At 48.3% G+C, this 17,835-nt stretch overlaps 1 protein-coding gene across 1 annotated transcript in view; it reads right to left on the bottom strand.

The window, feature by feature from the left end:
- LOC136060042 (peroxidasin homolog) overlaps positions 1–17,835 on the bottom strand; it is a 39,222-nt gene continuing 21,387 nt past the window's right edge. The window contains exons 8-23 of the mRNA XM_065754303.1: positions 16,634–16,751; positions 14,905–15,074; positions 14,228–14,500; positions 13,945–14,061; positions 12,264–12,422; positions 10,809–10,921; positions 9,913–10,069; positions 8,518–8,626; positions 8,039–8,196; positions 4,864–6,367; positions 4,230–4,364; positions 3,519–3,727; positions 2,696–2,810; positions 2,229–2,322; positions 1,680–1,797; positions 1–431 (exon numbers count right to left, since the gene is read on the bottom strand). Coding sequence (XP_065610375.1) covers positions 1,702–1,797; positions 2,229–2,322; positions 2,696–2,810; positions 3,519–3,727; positions 4,230–4,364; positions 4,864–6,367; positions 8,039–8,196; positions 8,518–8,626; positions 9,913–10,069; positions 10,809–10,921; positions 12,264–12,422; positions 13,945–14,061; positions 14,228–14,500; positions 14,905–15,074; positions 16,634–16,751 — 3,527 coding nt within the window. The 3' untranslated portion in view covers positions 1–431; positions 1,680–1,701. The remainder of the gene's footprint in view (positions 432–1,679; positions 1,798–2,228; positions 2,323–2,695; positions 2,811–3,518; positions 3,728–4,229; positions 4,365–4,863; positions 6,368–8,038; positions 8,197–8,517; positions 8,627–9,912; positions 10,070–10,808; positions 10,922–12,263; positions 12,423–13,944; positions 14,062–14,227; positions 14,501–14,904; positions 15,075–16,633; positions 16,752–17,835) is intronic.

The following is a 17,835-nucleotide window of genomic DNA, read 5'->3' on the forward strand; positions in this document are numbered from 1 at the left end:
TTTCTGGATGTTTCCTGGCTTGGAGATAGTGCATCTGAGGAAGGTTTTGTCTTGCAATGAATTGTTTCAGTTGGTATTTCAGACCAGAGGTCGGTAGATGATGTCAGGGATGGGTGGGAAGAGGAGAAGGGCACAACAGGGAGACTAAGGCAGCTTCAAATACCCTCTGTTTCTTGGGGACTGTGGAAGGAGGTGGCATCTCGGCACCTTCTAGCAGGACAGCACGGTGGCAGAGCCCATCCCTAGAGGCTGATAAAGGTAGGAGCAGTGCAGGGGCTGAGGGGCTGCAGTGCAGGGCTCAATACAGGCAGAAGGACAGCTGTTCTGGGACAGAGGTGGCAGAGCATCGTGGGGGCTCATGGGTTGCTCAGAGCCCTTGAAGAGTGGGTTGGACTGGCTGGTGGAGAGCAAGAGCACAGGTCACCAGGCACCTGGAACAGCACAGAAAAGAGAAAAACTCAGTGAGAGGCAGAGATCACCATTTGTACTGTGCCTGAGGTATGTCTGATTGCAGCACAAGAACAGCAACAATCCTTGAAAACCACACAAAAATGTCAGGGAGAGCCCTGAACACTCCTTACAGTGCTCTTCAAGGATCTGCAAATGATGTCAAGGAAAAGCTGATTCACGTGGGCAATGCAGCAGCCTATGGCTATCAAATTTCTTAATGAGATCGATATTTGAGTAGAAAATATGTACAAATCCACATACCAAATCAGGCTGGAAAATGGCATGGCCAGTCTACAGGCTTCTCCTGCTTTTCACAGAGATTATCAGCACAGATCAGGCTTGCCATGCCCTCCCCATTAATCTGACTCCCAGTGGACACTCCTACTAGCACAGATTGCCTGGCAGGGCAATGCTTCTGCATAACTCCCCTTGTCCATGAAGTAGTAATTTGCAACACGTAAAAACTATCAACCACCTCCTCCAGACTGTCAGGTTCCAGTGAGCTGTTCAAGGCTGCAGGGATAATCATGGAAGTGGCAGGAAGGGAGCTCAGCCTGTGCTCCCTTTGACCCTGAACACAGGGAACCAGAGGTTCTTCCACTTCTGACTTCTTCCACAGCTGCAGTGCTTACCCTGACTTGAGAAACGCAACAGCTGAGCAAACAGAGGATTGATGCTTTCAGCACAAAGATGCACAGTGACTCAGTCGTCAAGGGGGAAATCGCTGTCAATATGTAAGCAAATAATGGATTGCTCCATGTGCCGAGATGTCCTTGTTACCCTGAGGAAGAACCAGTCCATCTGCACTTCGTGATATTTCTCCCCACAGAGGTCCTCTGGAGGCTGTAGGGTTTTGGGTTGTGGCATTAAGCGTTGCTAGAAGAAACCTACCCACAGTCCCCAGAGAATAAACTTCAGACACCTCATCCAGTCCACATAAGTCCTATATTTATGTCTTTCCTCATCGTTGCCAAACCAGTTCTTAAAAGACCTCCAGATATGGATATGCCACAAGGTCCCCAGACAACTCATTACAGTGAGTCACTAATCATTACTGTTAGAAATGGTGTCTAACCTGCTGCATTTAAGCCTATTACCTCTTGTCCTATTCATCACCGGGTTGCTCCATTCCTTTCTGCAAGTCTTTTCTGTATATGAAGGCTGCTCAGGTATCCCTCCACAAGTACTGAGCCACCTGCAGGACCTGAGTCCACAACAAACACACTGACCTCGTATGAGCAGGCAGTGTGGTCAACTTTTTCTCCGTTTGTCCCCAGTCTTCTTCCCCTGTCCATATGTGCTGGTGTTTCCATGGTGCCACCTCAGCTGGCCCTCTAGCACATTCACCTGGTGGGGATGAAAAAGCAGCAGATCAAAGTGGAGCCCACACTATTGGACAGAATCACAAAATCATTTGGGTTGGAAAAGATTTGCAGGATCATCAAGTCCAACCAAGCTGACCTATCAAGTCCTACCACTAATCACATCTTCTAGTGCCAACTCTCTTTAACTTGTCCCAAATGTGAGAAAAAAGTGCTAGCTCAAGTCACTTTCAGGCTCAAAACTTGTGTTTTCCCTGCAGTTGTCAAGGTCTGATCTCAAAGAACTCAGCTTTATCTCTTCTCCCAACTCTTTACCTGCTGCTAGTTTTCCTCTGATCCTAGGTTACCCTGGTTGTTCCTGGATCTGGAGGGCACAGAAACTGCTCATAACAAACAGCTGAGTCCTGCTCTTGGGTTGACTCCATGGAAGATGAATATTGGAGCACACAGTTTTACCTGTTTCCGTAGGGAAGTGACTGTCTTCTCCAGTTCAGCCACAAGGGACTCAAGATTCTCTCTGGAAGAAGAGCTTGGAGAAGGCGCCTCATTTCTGGGGTGAGGGATGAAAAGGGAAAGGGGTTACAGAAATGCTGACTTCCTGTATCTGAGAATGACTCTCCCTTCTCCAACATCAGCCTCCAAATAACAAGATGTGCGCAGAAGGGCCCAGCTGCTGGTTTTGCCTATCAAGGGATGTCAGTCAAACAGACACTCAGCAACACCCCTGATCTGTCCAGATATTTAAAAAGTCCTGTTTCCTGCTAAAGTGTTGGAGGACTTTGATGAAATTCAGCATTTATTTACTGAAACACTCCCAATTTCAGACGCCTGTACAAAATGCCAGTCTTAAAGGCAAGAATGGACTGAGTAATTAAAAACTTCTCTTACACTTCAAAACAGAGGTTAAAAGTGTTCATAGTGACCTGGGGGAGGCAGGCTTGTTCTTGGCAGGGTTTTCTTCTGGGTAGCTGAATCCTGGAGACCTCTTACTTCGGAACCGCTGAGAAAGAGCCCTGAATTGCCCACGTGTCTGGCAGTCTGGGGAAGGAATCAAAGAAGCATTGAGTCATTAAGGTTGGAAAAGACCTCTAACATCCCCAGGTCCAACCCCAACCCATTCCACCATGCCCACTAACCATGCCTCTCATTGCCACATCTCCACAGTTCTTGAACACCTCCAGGTACAGTGACCCCACCACCTCCCTGGGCAGCCTGTGACAATAGTTGACCAAGGAAGGGAATGGCTGTGTTAGCACTCATGTTGAAAATGGAATCATTTGGCTTAAAATGAAGTGTGAACAGGGCAGTGCTGCTCTCCTTCACCACCCAGCTTTGATGCATCTCTTACAGCAGAGTGAAGGAGACAGCAAAGGTGTACGACAGGGCGTACATTGTGCATGGATTCTTATGTCTCAGATGGGTGTTCACAGCCAGAATACGGCATAAAGAGACTACGGTAGGATCCTCAGCTTAATAGAGGAGCTTCACAGACTCCCAAACACCTAAGTTCAGTTATGGGATCCCCATGCCTTTATCCTGTTCAGCCTCACTCCCTAAGCACAAGCAGCCAGAGAGAGAAACCCTGAACAGCCCTGGTGGACCTCTGGCCAGATTCAATGCAGCTATTTTCTCCTTTGCCTGGCACACAGTTCTCACGCTGTACATGAACCCAGATCCTGACCCTTCACATAAAGAGATGCCGCGTGATGATGCCACCCCACAACACTGGCACCACCTCCTCCCTACCCTCGCAGCAGTCCTGCCAGAAGCGGAGGTCCACGGCAGGGATCTCCTGGCAGCCCACCATGCCCTGGGGGTACGATGCCACGCGGAAGACGTCCCTCTGGAGCTGCTGGATGTGGTCGCTGTTGTCACAGATGACACGAGTGAGGGATGTCTGTCTGATCTGAGTCAGCTGTGCTGGCGTGAAGACTCCCGGGTTCTCATACCAAAATCTGCAGGGGTTGTAATCACAGCATGAGTAAGGAGAGGAAGATGGTAGAAGAGTCCCTCTACATCTGCACGGCAGCACCCAGACCTCCAGAGGAGCTTTTATTCTGCTATCAGGCAGCTGTGAACACAAAGTTCTGCTCTGCGAACCCAGGAAACCCTGTGAGCTGCAGAGTGCAACCACTCGTACATACAGCTCTGTGCAGGGAAATCCCAAGGCACTTGCACAGGGAGCAAATTGGGAATCACAATGAAGCTCCTACAGATATTTTCTAGACTTCTGAGGAGATGCTGGACACATTCTCAGTGGAAAAGGAACTGTTAAATCATGAAAGCATGCACTGAAAGTAACTGTGACAAGGCCTGCGAATACACTGGGCAGAGGAAACCCTTCCTGCTATCATAAGTCAAAGAACAATCAAAAATGACAGGTTCTGTTCCTTCTTTGCTCCTCTCAGGGAGCAAATTTCCCAAAACAGAATATTGAGTTTACTTTGATGGTAATACCTATCTCCATCCCTCAGCTTTCTGAACTGTGTTGTTAACAGGCACATCAGCGTTGGCCCAACTCTGGTACCAGGGACAAGATCCTCCACCATCAGAGCTGGAAACAGGTCAATATTTTTGGTAGTTCCGTATAAGCTGAAGGATAAATGAAATATATATTAAAACAAACAAAAAAATCATTTAAAAACTATCAAAGAGTAAAGACAAAAATTTGATCTCATTGTAGGGATTTGAGTGGCAGGAAGTAGTCTAGAACATACTTATAATCTGGTGTTATCTAAAAGACAATGGGATAAAGGCTTGTCATGGAAAGAGTAAACCAATAGCAGCCAGTACATACGCTGCAGTTTAGCCTCACTGGAAAACAGCTTCAAGGCTCAGTCTGCTCCCAAGCTGCACCGCAGCAGTGCCCGATGACATTTAGCTCACAAGCAGCCTGATCACTTGGAGAGACCTTATTTCACTTACTCCATTCTCAAACCACAGCTATTAACTTATCCCAACATCTGTGGGCAGCAATGTCTGGTTATTAGATGGGAAGGTTATTTGATTGATGCTTTGGGAGGAGCAAAAGCTTTCTACTAGGGCTTTTCACTCCAGTGATTTTCATCCTTCTAAGTCCAGGCTACAGTACCTCCTGAGCTTTTCCCTGATCTCCAAGTTCTTTATCTCATTTCTGAGGTCCTCAAACTCCTGTGCAGATGAGAGGTTGCAGAAGACCCTGAAGTCATTGTAAGGTGGGATGCCATGGTCTCTCCCTCTCTGGATATTGATAGCAGCCAAGTCCAGGGAGACAGAGTGTGCCATAGAGAAGAGCTTCTCTGTCAGCTCCATGTTGAGGAGTTCCGAGGGGACTCGCATCTTCCCAGCAACCCCAAAGAGCCCACGGAGGAGTGGATCAATCCCCCCCTCCTGCGTGATCCTGAAAGGGGAGAAGAAGGCCTTGTGCAGGGGGACGTGGCCCTGGCGGATGGGCTGGAAGGTCTCATTCAGTCGGTACAGGATGGGGTTGATCAAAGTGTGCCCAAAGCGGAAGGCAGCAGTGGCAAAGGCGTTGAGAATCCCCGCATTGACATTGGGGTCATAGCCTTTGTACTCACCCAGCATCTTCATCCCTGCTTCCCCAAGGATCTTGGGGAGCCAGTGGGCATAGGTGATGTGCTGCATCTGGGCACCCACGATCTTCCGCGCCTCGTGGTACAGGAGGTCCCCATCCCAGTGGGGATTGAGCACCGACAGCTCAGCAGCAATGCGGTTGTGCTCCCTGAACCACAGCGTGTGCATGGCCGTGAGCCCTAGCTGCTCGTTGGCACGGTGGTCTCCGGCCAGGAAGCATGGCACAGGACTCTCATTCTCATCCCTCATACACTCAGTGGGAGGCCCAACTGCGAAAGGTAGGAGGTGCTTTCCTGAGCTGGGCACCATCCTCCCTCTTTTCAGCAGCCCCTTCTGGGTGCTCAAATCCCTCAGCTCCTGCGATTCCTGCTCGGTGCTGCCATACACGTTGGAGGCATCGATGTAAGAGGTCAAGTGGTTGATCTGCTCCCTGGCATAGACGGAGTTCATCAGCAGGGAGGTCATCCCACTGCCACACACGGGGCTGGAGCGCACGAAGAACATGCAGCGCCCGTTCCTGACGCGTGGGTCGTTGGCGGGGATCAGGACGGAGAAGCAGGGTGGGTCGTTGCTGCACACCTGGCTGCAGGGTGCCCCGTCTGAGAAGCGGGACATGCTGATGGCTGCCACCGTCTGGTCCATGTCGTGGTCCAGAAACTGGCCCCACTGCATGAGCATGTGAGTGAACTGCTCGTCTGGGGTGATGGTCTCAGTCCCGACCATGGCGGTGGAGACAAGCCGGGGTAAGGGAAGGGGCAGGTCCCTGGCATCTTCTACCAAGGAAAACCCCCGGGGGAGGTTAAATCCATTCTGGTAAGCAGGTTTGAGGAGCCTCTGGAAGGCGGTGAGAGAAGCACCCCACATCGGGTGCTGCAGGTTGTTGCAGGAGCCATCGTGGGTCCTGTACTTCTTGTGGAAGCAGATATCGGAGCAGTTGGGCGTGCGGCGGTGAGCAGAACAGCCAGACAGGTTGGCAATCATGTTCAGGTAGTGAGGAGACACCAAATCGTTGTAACGATAACCTGCAAAGGGAACCAACAGCACAGAGTCAGAGCCAGTCGCTGTGCCATCTGGTTCCCATGCCATGGTGCTGTTGGAAGCCTGCTTTTGGGATTCCCAGAATGAGCACAGGAAGACCATTATTTCCAAGCTATCTGTGATTTACAGAACGTATGGAAGCACAAGATGATATCAGACCTACAGAAAATAAAAGAAAGGGAAAAGCATTTTGTGTGAACCGTGCAGAGATGGAAATCAGGACTGCTGAGAACGGCAGATCAAACAGCAAGGTGGCTTGGTTCCCGTTCTGCAGTCAGCACTGGGGTCGTTTCACATCTCTCTGGGTTACTGCTGCAACCTTGAGCACCACTGATCACCCAAACTCTACGTGACGAGCAGCAGGGAAGCTGTCGGTGACTTTGCGATGTGCTGAATAATGCTGCAGTGTATGCAGGAACAGGGAGAGGCTGGCAGGGCAACGAGCCCAGACCTGACCTGCAGCTTGCAGGGAGATTCCCTGCAGCCTGGAGTGCATCCAGGCAGGCATAAAGTATTTACAGGCCCAAACATACATGCCTGCTACACGATGACTAACACATATAGGTGGCAATGTGCAGTGGATGGAAATGTCCAAACACAGGAAAACCACTGCAGGGCACTTGGATCTCTGCAGGGAGGTTGGGACTGGATGTCAGGGAATGGTTCTGCTTCAGAGGGTGGTGGGCATGAAACAGGCCGTCCAGGGCAGTGGTCGTGGCCCTGTGTTGCCTGAATTCATGGAGTGTTTGGACACTGCTCTCAGGTAGATGGTCTGATTTTTGGGTGGTCTTGTGTGGAGGCAGAGGTTGGACTCAATGATCCTTAGGGTGCCTTCCAACTTGGGGTGTTCTGCAATTCTGTGATCTCTGGCCAGCAGCATTATGGTGTTCCACTGCTGTGGTGTTATTCTGTCCTAAAAAGAGGAATCTGAGCAGCTGGTACATGTAGGAGTTTGTAGCTAAGAGGTCAAAGTGATAAAAGACCACAAGGGGGGAAAAATCAGGAGTGAGATCCCCTTTCTCTGTTACAGAACCCAAACACACGAGAGTTTTCAGTGTTTCACTTGTTGCCACTTGGAAGGCAGAAAAATCAGGTTGGATATTATGAAAAAATCCTATCTGAAAGAGTGGTGAAGGATTGGCACAGCTGCTCAGGGGGTGGTGGGATCACTGTCCCTGGAGGTGTTGCAGAGCCATGAAGATGTGGCATGGTCAGTGGGCACGGTGGGGTGTGCTGGTGTTGGACTTGGGATCTCAAAGGTCTTTTCCAACCTTCACAGTTCTATTATTCTATGAAATGTCTCTCTTGAAGGATCAAAACTCAGACCCACTGTGGAGCTGGAGGAGTTAGATGGGTGAATGTTTATAAGGGTTATTATCTTCGCAGACAATCAAGAAACGTTTAGCAAAATTGAACCACTCTCCTGAGCACTGAGCTGGCTCAGCAACCGCATGACCCTCTGGCTGTTATGAAACCCATTACATCTTAGATAGAACTGCAACCCAGACAACACATTTCTCACCATACCTATAATGGATGGAGACACTTTGGCACAGTGTTGCACAAGACTTTATCAATTTTCCAGATGCCTACACGTTGTTATTTTAATTTGATTCTACCCATGTGGTTAAGATGGGAAATAAAATCTTCCTCACCTGTGACATTCATATCCACGATCAAACCTTGCTGCACGTGCTCCTGAATCAGCTGCAAAGTCCTCTCAAAGATCTCACCTGCCCTGGCTGTTTCAATGGTGTAAGGATCCCGTGGGTAACGGAAGAGGGCCAGCAGGTCGTTGGGTGTCTTGGGGCGTCTGTCCCAAGGAATTAGAAGAGATGGAGGAGCATTAAAATAAATATGCTGTGCTCAGAGCAATGGGACCCTGCAGGAATCAGGTTCTCATCCTGCCTCGCTGCTTGACCCCCCAAATCAGCACACACACATGTAGCTTGCCTGCATGATTAAGACAGGCTATTTCCCTTCCCCCCAGGAAAGTAAACATATTTAATTTTCTCAATATTTTGTAGCCTTCATTATCAGATTGTCGACAATAAAACGAGATTTCAGAAAGCTTCATTCAGTGCCTCTGGTTCCTATCTCCCACATCTCAGAGCCTGATTCTTCATGCCCTTACCTGCTGAACAGCTCAGTGCGTGTTGAATTGATGGCGTGGTCCACGCTGCTGATGGCTTCCCGCAGGGACGTGGCTACAAACGTGTCCCCGCTCCGACCGACATCCGTGGCTTTCCAAAGCAGAAAGAGAGAATAAAACATTGTGCATTTACTTGGATATTAATCTGTCTTCCAAGCTCAAGAAAATTTGCCTGAGTGTAGGCACCACGCTAACTCTACTGCAGGTCAAACTGCATTTCCATTTGCAACCTAAGCACCGTTAAACTTTGATGACTTTTTCTTTTCTTTTTGTCCTAACACAGATATGGTAAAGAAGAAAATAACTGACTGAAAAAAGAGGCAATGCTTCCAGGAGATTGCTGTGCAACACACATTCAAAGTCTGCTGCTGTAGAGCTTTGCAAGTGAACACCTCTTTCTCCAGTTTAACCACCAACGAAACAAAACGTGCAGATCTCAGTGGGTGAACTGAAAATAATGCTTTTATTTCCCACAAGGGACATTTCTAAAATTCATGACGTTCGTCTGAAGGCATCACTCACACGCTCCTTTGTCATTTGTGGGACACTTCTAATTCCCCTCAAACTTAGTGTTAGCACAGCAGCACTACCATCTGAGACCAAAAATGACTGCTGTTGCTTGAATACCTTCAGAAGTCAATGATATATTCCTAAAAAATGCATTTCTTTTATGAGCCAGGTCCTTTTTCACAGCAAAGCAAACCAGTCCTCATTTGAGCACTGGCATATGCAGCAGGCAGCTGGAACACGAGGTACAAACCAAGAATAAATCTCAGAAGTTATCTCAGGAATAATTTCAAGTAACAAAGCGGATTCAGATTATTTTCATCCCCTCGCCTACAGCCCCTGAAAATGATATTAAATTCACCTAATAAGCTGCTCACTATTCTTGCTGCTTATTCCTACGTGCTCGAGTAAAGGTCTCTACACAGATCGTTAACCTCATTGCTCGCCTTTGCATTTTTACCCCTCATCAGTTCTTCCCTTCCCTCTGTGCAGCACAATGCCACACTTGACCTCTGCTTTGACCAGCGGAAGAGTGCTGCTCTTCTTTATTCATTCCACTTTCCCTAATGCACAGAGCAGTTGCTTGAGAAGCAGCGGCTTATTGCCCAGCCCCCTGGGGACAGAGGGAATGTTTAAAGCTCCAGATCTGCAGTAACAATGCTGTTCTTCCTCTCCCTCTCCAGCGTGTGAGCTTGGGGTCAGACATGGAAGTGTGCTGGCACATACTAAGAAGTTTCTCCCCTTCATGCTTGCAAGCAACCTGCCTGCAGAGCTAAAAAAATAAGAGTTTTCATTCAAAGTGCAGCCATCAATACTACATAATCCTTGCTTGCACGAGGGCAAAAAGGAGCAGCAGGAGGGGTACGTTACCAGTGATGGTGAGCTGCATGGTGCTGGAGGTGAAGCCAAAGGGGTTCCTCGCTATGCACTCGTATCTGCCCTGGTCAGCCACGCCAAGATCCTGGATGGAAAGAGTCCCGTCCTGGCCCACGTGGAATTTGCCACTCTCTGTGATCTGAATCCCCTCCTGCTCAAAAAAGAAAGACTGTGTTCAGCATGAGCAAGGCTCCCCAGCATCCCAGCCTTCAGCGAACTCGCAGATGGATGCGATGAGCCAATGTGGCCACCAGATGTTAGCACTGCTCTTCGAGAGAAAGCAGAAAGCCATCCGAGGACAGCTGCTGCTGCTTGGAGCCACTGCGAGGACATCGTGCTCAGCTCCTGACCCTGCTCTGACACCTGCAGGGCATGGGCACTGCACCCGTTGCTCTGTACTGCACACAGATGGGCTGGCGTAGAAGTTCAGTGCTGCAGATATATAAGTCTAAATGAGTTTAGAAGTAACCTGGAAATGAGGGTTTTTTGCTGGCTTTGGGCTGCAGATTGCAGGCTTTGCTGGCTCTGTGCAGCAGCCCGCTCAACCCCACCTCTCAGCCTGGCTGGTAGCTTCATTTTTTCTTTATTCTCTTTTCCCTTAACATCCTTTTGCTGTCCTGGTCTAATTGAATGCTTCCTCTCTCCTTCTGCTCCACCATTGGCAAGCTGCACGTCACCTCCCAACAGATCTCAAAAGGAGACATGAGGCTCAAGCTATTTCCCCTACAATTTATTGCATGCCTGACTGTGCTCATTGCCAGGGCAGATCCCAGGGAAGGTCCCAGGTGTAGTGCTAAGGCACAGCAGGAAAATGCCTGAAGAGCTCCATCTAAGAGCTTTAAGAACCCAAAGCAGCTGAAATGTTGGCCCTGCAGTGCAGTGCCCCTCACCTTGACCCAGGTGATGGTGGGCCGTGGGTCCCCCTGGGCAGCGCAGGTGATCGCCACGTCCTGGCCTGTCTCTGCCACCACATCTTGGGGGGGGTGAAGGAACACAGGAATCACTGCACAGCACAGGGGAGAGAGTCACAATAAAGGCATGAAGGAGAACAAATCTGCATGCAAAACATCTCACCACTGGGAAAATGGCTCTTTCTGCTGTTGCACGGGCCGTCCCAAACCAAAGCGTGTTCTCTGTCTCTCCACCACGTCCTCCATAATTCACATTTCTTACTTTCTACTCTCGAGCATCTCCGTTATATGGGAATGTGCTTGGTTCTCTGCCACTTAAAATCTTCTATTAAAAGACTTTCTAGGAAAGATGCAGTAGCTGAGGTGATGATTATGAACTGATTCAGGAGTTATGAGATGAAGTTGTCTGGCAACTGTTGGGTCAGATCAAGCAATTCTATTGATCTTCCCACTTTTAAAATACTCTGTGAGCTCTTTTCTTTAAGCATTACTCATTTCATATTTCTAGTTTCCTTCCATCCTTAGTCAAATTCTGTCAAGTCTGTGGAAGAGCAGGAATATTTGCTCAAGGAGAAAGATTATTTACATGGGAATAAAAAGAAAATGAAAACACATTCCTGGGTGACTTGTGTTTTTACAAAGGCTTGATATTTTAGAATACCAAAACGTGGGATGAGCCTGTGACCTTGTAAGGTGAACGTTTAAGATAAACGTCTCTGGAGTCAGAGTTACTCCTTGCTGAGGGGGGAACCAGGTGTTTTTCTTTAGAATTTTTATTTAACAAAGGGAAAGAAAGAAAAAAAAAGAAGAAAAAAGAATCTCACTGCTCATTCTATAGGAAAGCCCAAATTAAAACAAAACAAAAGAAAAAGCAATAAATTAAATAAATAAAGAAGGATTACTGAGAATTCAATTAATGCAGCGTCGGTAAATTTCCCAATGAAATTCTTCAGTTTCCTTTCCTTTACCAAAATCATTTTCTCAGTAAAAGCTCCAAACACATTAAAGGTCTCCATTTTCTCACCCAAATGGGTCAGATACCAGAGCTTATCTGATGGGTGTTAAAGTACAAGACCACTCCTTGGACACAGAGCCCTGCCTGGTGTTTGTGGGGTACATAAAAGCCCTTCTCCCATTCGCTGGCCACCCCAGATGATTTCATTCCCACAGTTATGCTTTTTCTTGACAGCTTGATAAATTTCCAAGGAAGGAAAACCAAAGCAGCTTCTTCCAACTTACAAATCTTAGCACTCTGGAAACTTCCTTAACGTTTCCCACCAACTGACAGAGCTCTGGTGGCCAGACTTCTGCTCCCAGGAAAACTGCTCCCAGGAAAAAGCACAACCCCATTCTGCAGAAATCAGGACAATTCCCTAACTGCCTTATTTACTGAGAGCCACTTGTCGGTCCAAATTTCCCACTATCCCAGCTTACCCCGCGGGGTCACAGTCAGCTGCACAGGCAGAGTCCTCACACCGATGGCACTGATGGCATGGCACTCATACTGCCCTTGGTCGTGCAGGGCCACCCTCATCACTCTCAGGGTCCCTGTGGAGAGGATGCTGTGCCTCCGGTCACTCGGCAGTGGCCCTCCTGCTCCAACAAGCAGCACAATTTGTTAATTGCTTCTCAGGTTTCTCTTCCCATCATTGGTGTATCTGCACGAGTTCAACATTTCACATCCTCCCCAGTGTGCCATCAGTCACACTGAAATACAGCCTTCATCTCGTGGAGAGGGGAACAGGACAGATGCTGATCTTCCCACACCCAGGATTATGATAGTTATCTAAGCAATAGGAAGGAGATGGGATGTTTTTAACTCCCTTGTAAGCCTTTACTTAATGAAAACTGCAGACTCACTGACACCTGATGGATAGCAACTCTGTGTTCAATTAACCAAACAGAGCGATAATCAAATACATGGAAATGCTGAGCATTGCTTCTGTTTTAATTCAGCATTTTGTTAACCTCCTCAAAAACATTAGAACTTTGGTGACTTTTTTTGTCGTTGTTGTTGTTACATATTCCTTCTCTTCTAGATAAGGGCTTTATTTATTTATCTCAAATACCACAAGGAATCTGAACACTCCCTACACTGTCAGAAGTGACTCTGGGGATGAGCTGTGCTCCACCCCACCTTGCCCTCTTGTCCTGGCTGTAACACGTGAAAGTGCCACAAAGCTTGGTTAATTGTTGCATTGCTGAATGACCTCGCAAATCCAGTTTACAAAACTGCCTTCTTAATCTTACTCCTTCTTGCTGAGGCCTTTCCACATCTCTAACAGAGATCTGGGCAGGAGAGGAAAAACAGGTTAAAGAAGATAAGAGAGCGTGGTAGAGAATTTCAGCTGGTCCTTCTTAACCCCGTGTCAGGACTATTGCTGTGGAAGCTGGAATACAATAGCCATGAATCCTCCACAGCTCTAAACCATTAATTATGGCTTGTGAAGCATAAGGAAAAGTTGGAAGGCCTCTGGGCCAAGCATTATTGGCTTCTGTCCCAGAAAACGTTGGATGGGATCAGTCTGGTGAAGCCAGCGTTAACAATCATCTGAGACTTTAAAAGCTCACCACCACCTGTTGGTCCAAAGTGCTTTTTCCTAAGCTAAAATGAACCTCAGAACTGTGTCAGCAGTGACCAGCATTCTCCTGCTATGTTTTCCTCAAGAGGAGCAAAGCAATGGCAATGACAGAGAGCTGGTACATGGTGGTGTCCAGACTCTGCCCTTCCAAATGAGGTAGGAAGCCACAGCAGGAGGATGCTCAAGGCTTTCTGTAGGTTTAATACCGAAGAAAAATGGCATGCCCCGTCCTTTCCATACAATGACCTAGCACACCAAAGACCTAAGAGAATATGCTCTACAGAATGGCTTTGGTTGGAAGGGACCTTAAAGATCCCCTAGTGCCAGGCAGGCTGCCTCTCCACCAGGCCAGGCTGCCCAGGGCCTTATCCAACCTGGCCTTGAATGCCCCCAGGGATGGGGCATCCACAGTTTTTCTAGGCAGCCTTCCTCAGTGCTTAACATTGTCTTTGGTGATCTACGACACAGCTCTTCTCACCCATACCCTGTGGATGGTGGCGAAGAGAGAAAATCCAAGTCAAGTGAGGCCATACCTGCTCTTGTCCAGGCAATCACAGGGGGGGGGTGACCCTCAGCAGTGCATGGGAAATCCACACTTTGTCCCTCGGTTACTGTCTGATCAGTGGGGACAAGGAGAAACCTGGGAGAATCTGGAAGGGAAAGCAGTGACTGAACAGCAGGCAAAAAAGTCACAGTGCAAACTCAGATTAATTCTCAGGCCATGGGAGCATGAAAATTAACTAGTCTTGATGCACAGGGATTAAACACACACTGAGCACTTCATCCCAGAAATGGCACCAGCCTGGGGCTCCCCACCTTGCACTATGATCCTCGCTGTCGCCCGGATGGATCCCTCAGTGTTGCTGGCATTGCAGTTGTACTGTCCCTGGTCTGAGAAGGTGACGTTCTGGATGAAGAGTCCTCCAGAACTGGTGATAGCGAAGCGGGGATCCTGCGGTAAAGGAGAGCCTGTGCCAAGTGTCCAGCTGATGCGAGGGTGGGGGTGCCCAGAGACCCCACACTCCAAGGTGACGCTTTCCCCAACCAACACTTCAGTGTTCTGTGGCTGGATCACAAAAGTGGGCTTGGCTGGAAGGAAATGAGTGCTTCAGAAACCAGGAGCCACTCTGCCTGCTTGCTTATGGACAGAAACCGCCCAGACCCTTCATGCAGCTCCAAACCCTCAGCAATGCCCCCAGCCCTCTTCCTTCCCCCTGCCCCGCCCCGACATTTCCCCACTTCTGTGTCCCCATCACTCTGTAGAATTCTTCACAGCCTCTGAGCTCCTTCCCAAATCACATCCCATCTCCAACCTCCCTGTTTCGAACTCCCACAAGGGAACCACCCCACAGATGGTGATATACCGTCAGCCACTCTTTCCCCAGCACACCAAGAACAACTTGGCACATATAAAGCAGGGATTTAGTGATCAGCTCCACTTCCAGCCCCGACCACACACCCAAGCCATCAAGGGGTACCCAAGTCTCGATTACATGGAGTGCCAAAATAGCGCAGAACGACTTCTTGGGTCTTGACCTCCCCAGCGATGTTCTTGGCCATGCACTGGTAGACACCTTTGTCTGACTCCTTGGTATTCTGGATCATCAGGGTGCCATCCTGCAGCAGGTTCAAGCGGTTATCATCTTTCATGTCAATCTCATTACTGAAAAACAGCCACAAACAGGCAAAGTCGGAAGGGGAAAGCCGAAAGTGTTCTTCCCACAAGCCGCCAGGGGGCTTTGCATGCATTAGATTAAACTGGCGTTCCTTGACACCGCTCTGAGACTTCATGACATTTATAGTAAGGGTTATGATTAAGAGTACTGAACTCCAGCACCAGCTCTGATTTACATCCTGGATGGGATGAGCTATTTACTCTCTCACTGCTGTCTACATGCGACGTTTACAGCCCATCAGGAGAGCATACTGTTCCCATGCAATAGCACTGTTGCTATTGTCCTGCTTCTGAGCTTAGAAAGCTTGCTCCTATTATTTACTAAACGTAAATATCATAACAGATGCATATTGTTATTGTGTGCAGCCGTTCCTATTTGAATGGGCTCAAAAGCCTCAGAGCAGACAAAAACCTCTGAGCAAGTCACTATGGGGCCCCACCACAGACTGGATTCCAGTCTGGGTTGTAAGAGCAGCAAAGCATCTTTCCTCTTGCTGCAGTGGCTCCAGTCCCCAGAGCCCAGCCCACAGCAGCAGGTCCCACTGCAACACCCCATTTGTCCCAGCATGACAGAGACTTGGATGGCTGCAAATGATTGAGAAGGGAAAGGGGACCTCACTCCCACCAGGACAAAGGCTGAATCCACTATGCAAACTAACATGTTTGCTGGGCATTTATTTAATTCCCCAATGTCTCTCCATTGTAGTCATACCTCATTTGCTGAACATTTATTATCATTACCCCTCTAACAATGCTATCTTTGGGAGCCTGCCAGCATTTCCCCAACAAAACCTTCCTTCCAAGGGGGCTTAACTCAGACATAAACTTTTGCTCTGTGCTGAAACTTCGCCTAGTGAGGAATTAATTGAAGAAGCACACATTGATCATTTTTATTAATAACCAGCCCCTATCCAGCTCCCCCAGAACAAGGAGCTCGTAAAGCAGCTCAGAAACTTCACTTCCTCAGTGGGTAACTGCTTGAGCACAGAATATTCTATTGTGTAGAACTGATCAGAAATGTTTTGGCATCTAGCATAGCCATATATTTTTCCAGCATTGTTGTACAGAATATTCACCTATACACTGCTTTGCAAGGTCTGTCTTTCAGTGGAGCACAGTAATTTTCCCTGGGTCTTCAGTGAGGAAAAAGCCCAGATACAAGAAGCATTTCAGCAGTTTATAAATGGCAAAAATGGTGGTTGAGAGCAACGTGAAATCCCTTTTTTTTTTCTTTTTTTTTTTTTTTTTAATCAGAAGACGATTGCTTTCAGCCTGCAGAGCATGTTTACAGGAGAGCTATAAACTCTTGGATCCCATTACAACACACATGAAACATTTTTAAATGCAGATAACTTGCATTACACGGTCATCAGAGAATGCCATTAAAAAGAAAGTAAATAAAACCCATGGCATACCCGTTTCTATTCTTTTTTATTATTATTTTTTTAACATTGTGTGAAACAGTCTTTGTAATCTCAGCAGTCACAGAAGAGTTCAGTAGTCCATACGAACCTTTGCTACCCCCGGACTCATTGTATGGCACTTACTTGTTGTGGAGCCAGATAATTGCAGGCTTTGGGTTGCCTTCTGCCCTGCACGTGAAATAAACCGTGTTTCCCAAGAGGACATCGACGTCGTGGGGCTCTGAGGTGATACGAGGCCTCTCTGCAAAAGACCATTTCATCCAACTAGCACAAAACCACTTCCAGTGCAACCAGTGCCCAGCAGAGCACACCAGCACCCAGCCCAACACTCCTTACCAGCATCAGCCAAACAAACAATGCCAGCAGTGGAATAGCATCATTCTCCCAACCCGAAGTGCCCTTGAGGATTGGTGTGACCATCCTGATTGCCAGTGGCTGCCTCCTCCACAGCCCAGGCACAAACACTGAGTCGGCCCCTGGCTCCTCGAAACAAGCGAAGACTTGGTGGCATCCTCACATGGGTCATGCTCCTGCCCTTGGCAGCCCACTGCTCTCACTGACTGCCGGCTCCATCCGAACAGTGCCAGCCCTCTGCAAATCACGCTGCTTCCCTTTTGACAAAATTTCATTCATTATGTCCCTGAATGGGGCCAACCCTATTCAGCTGAGGTTTTCATTACGTGCTTCATTTTAAGATGTACTCACGCATTGAGCAAGCCAAACACATTCAAGGGATGTGCTAAAATAGGAAGGAATTCAGGCACATGGTCTAAAGCACTTGATCTCATTTCAGCAGAATACTTCCTTGTGTAATGATCTCTACACTGATCAGTAATCCAGGGAAAACAGCTGGATTATTCATAAGATTAAGACAGAACCAGCTTGCTCAGTGAAAGGCCTGTGCCCTTATTCCTCAGCCTCCAAGTTGGTGACCACCCTCCAGGATGCTGATGCAGGACCAAAAGTGCCACGGCACAAAATGCTGACCCAGTGCAAATCTGTGCTGCTGGCTGACATCTGCTAAGAAGTGGTGGGTCAGCTTCATGCCAGCAGGCTCCATCCTGACTCAGAGATCAGCTCTCTGCATCGTTAGGGCTTTATGCTGCATTATGCATCATTTGTCTTCCCCAGCTGGCACAATACCAGCGTAACAGCCTAATGCCAGCAAAATGTTCCCACCACAGGTGCTCTAGCTAATTTGACAGACATCCCACTGCGTGCCCATGCCTAAAGCAGGACAGATTTCCAGCGGTGGAAGGAATGGCTCACAGTGCAGCACAGTCCATGGCAGCCAGCAGGTTCCCAGTGTCCCAGCTGCTGCCTTT

Source organism: Cyrtonyx montezumae, unplaced genomic scaffold, assembly GCF_038088225.1.
Source record: "Cyrtonyx montezumae isolate F1298 unplaced genomic scaffold, pur_monq_1.0 scaffold_9, whole genome shotgun sequence".
Lineage (NCBI taxonomy): Eukaryota > Metazoa > Chordata > Aves > Galliformes > Odontophoridae > Cyrtonyx > Cyrtonyx montezumae.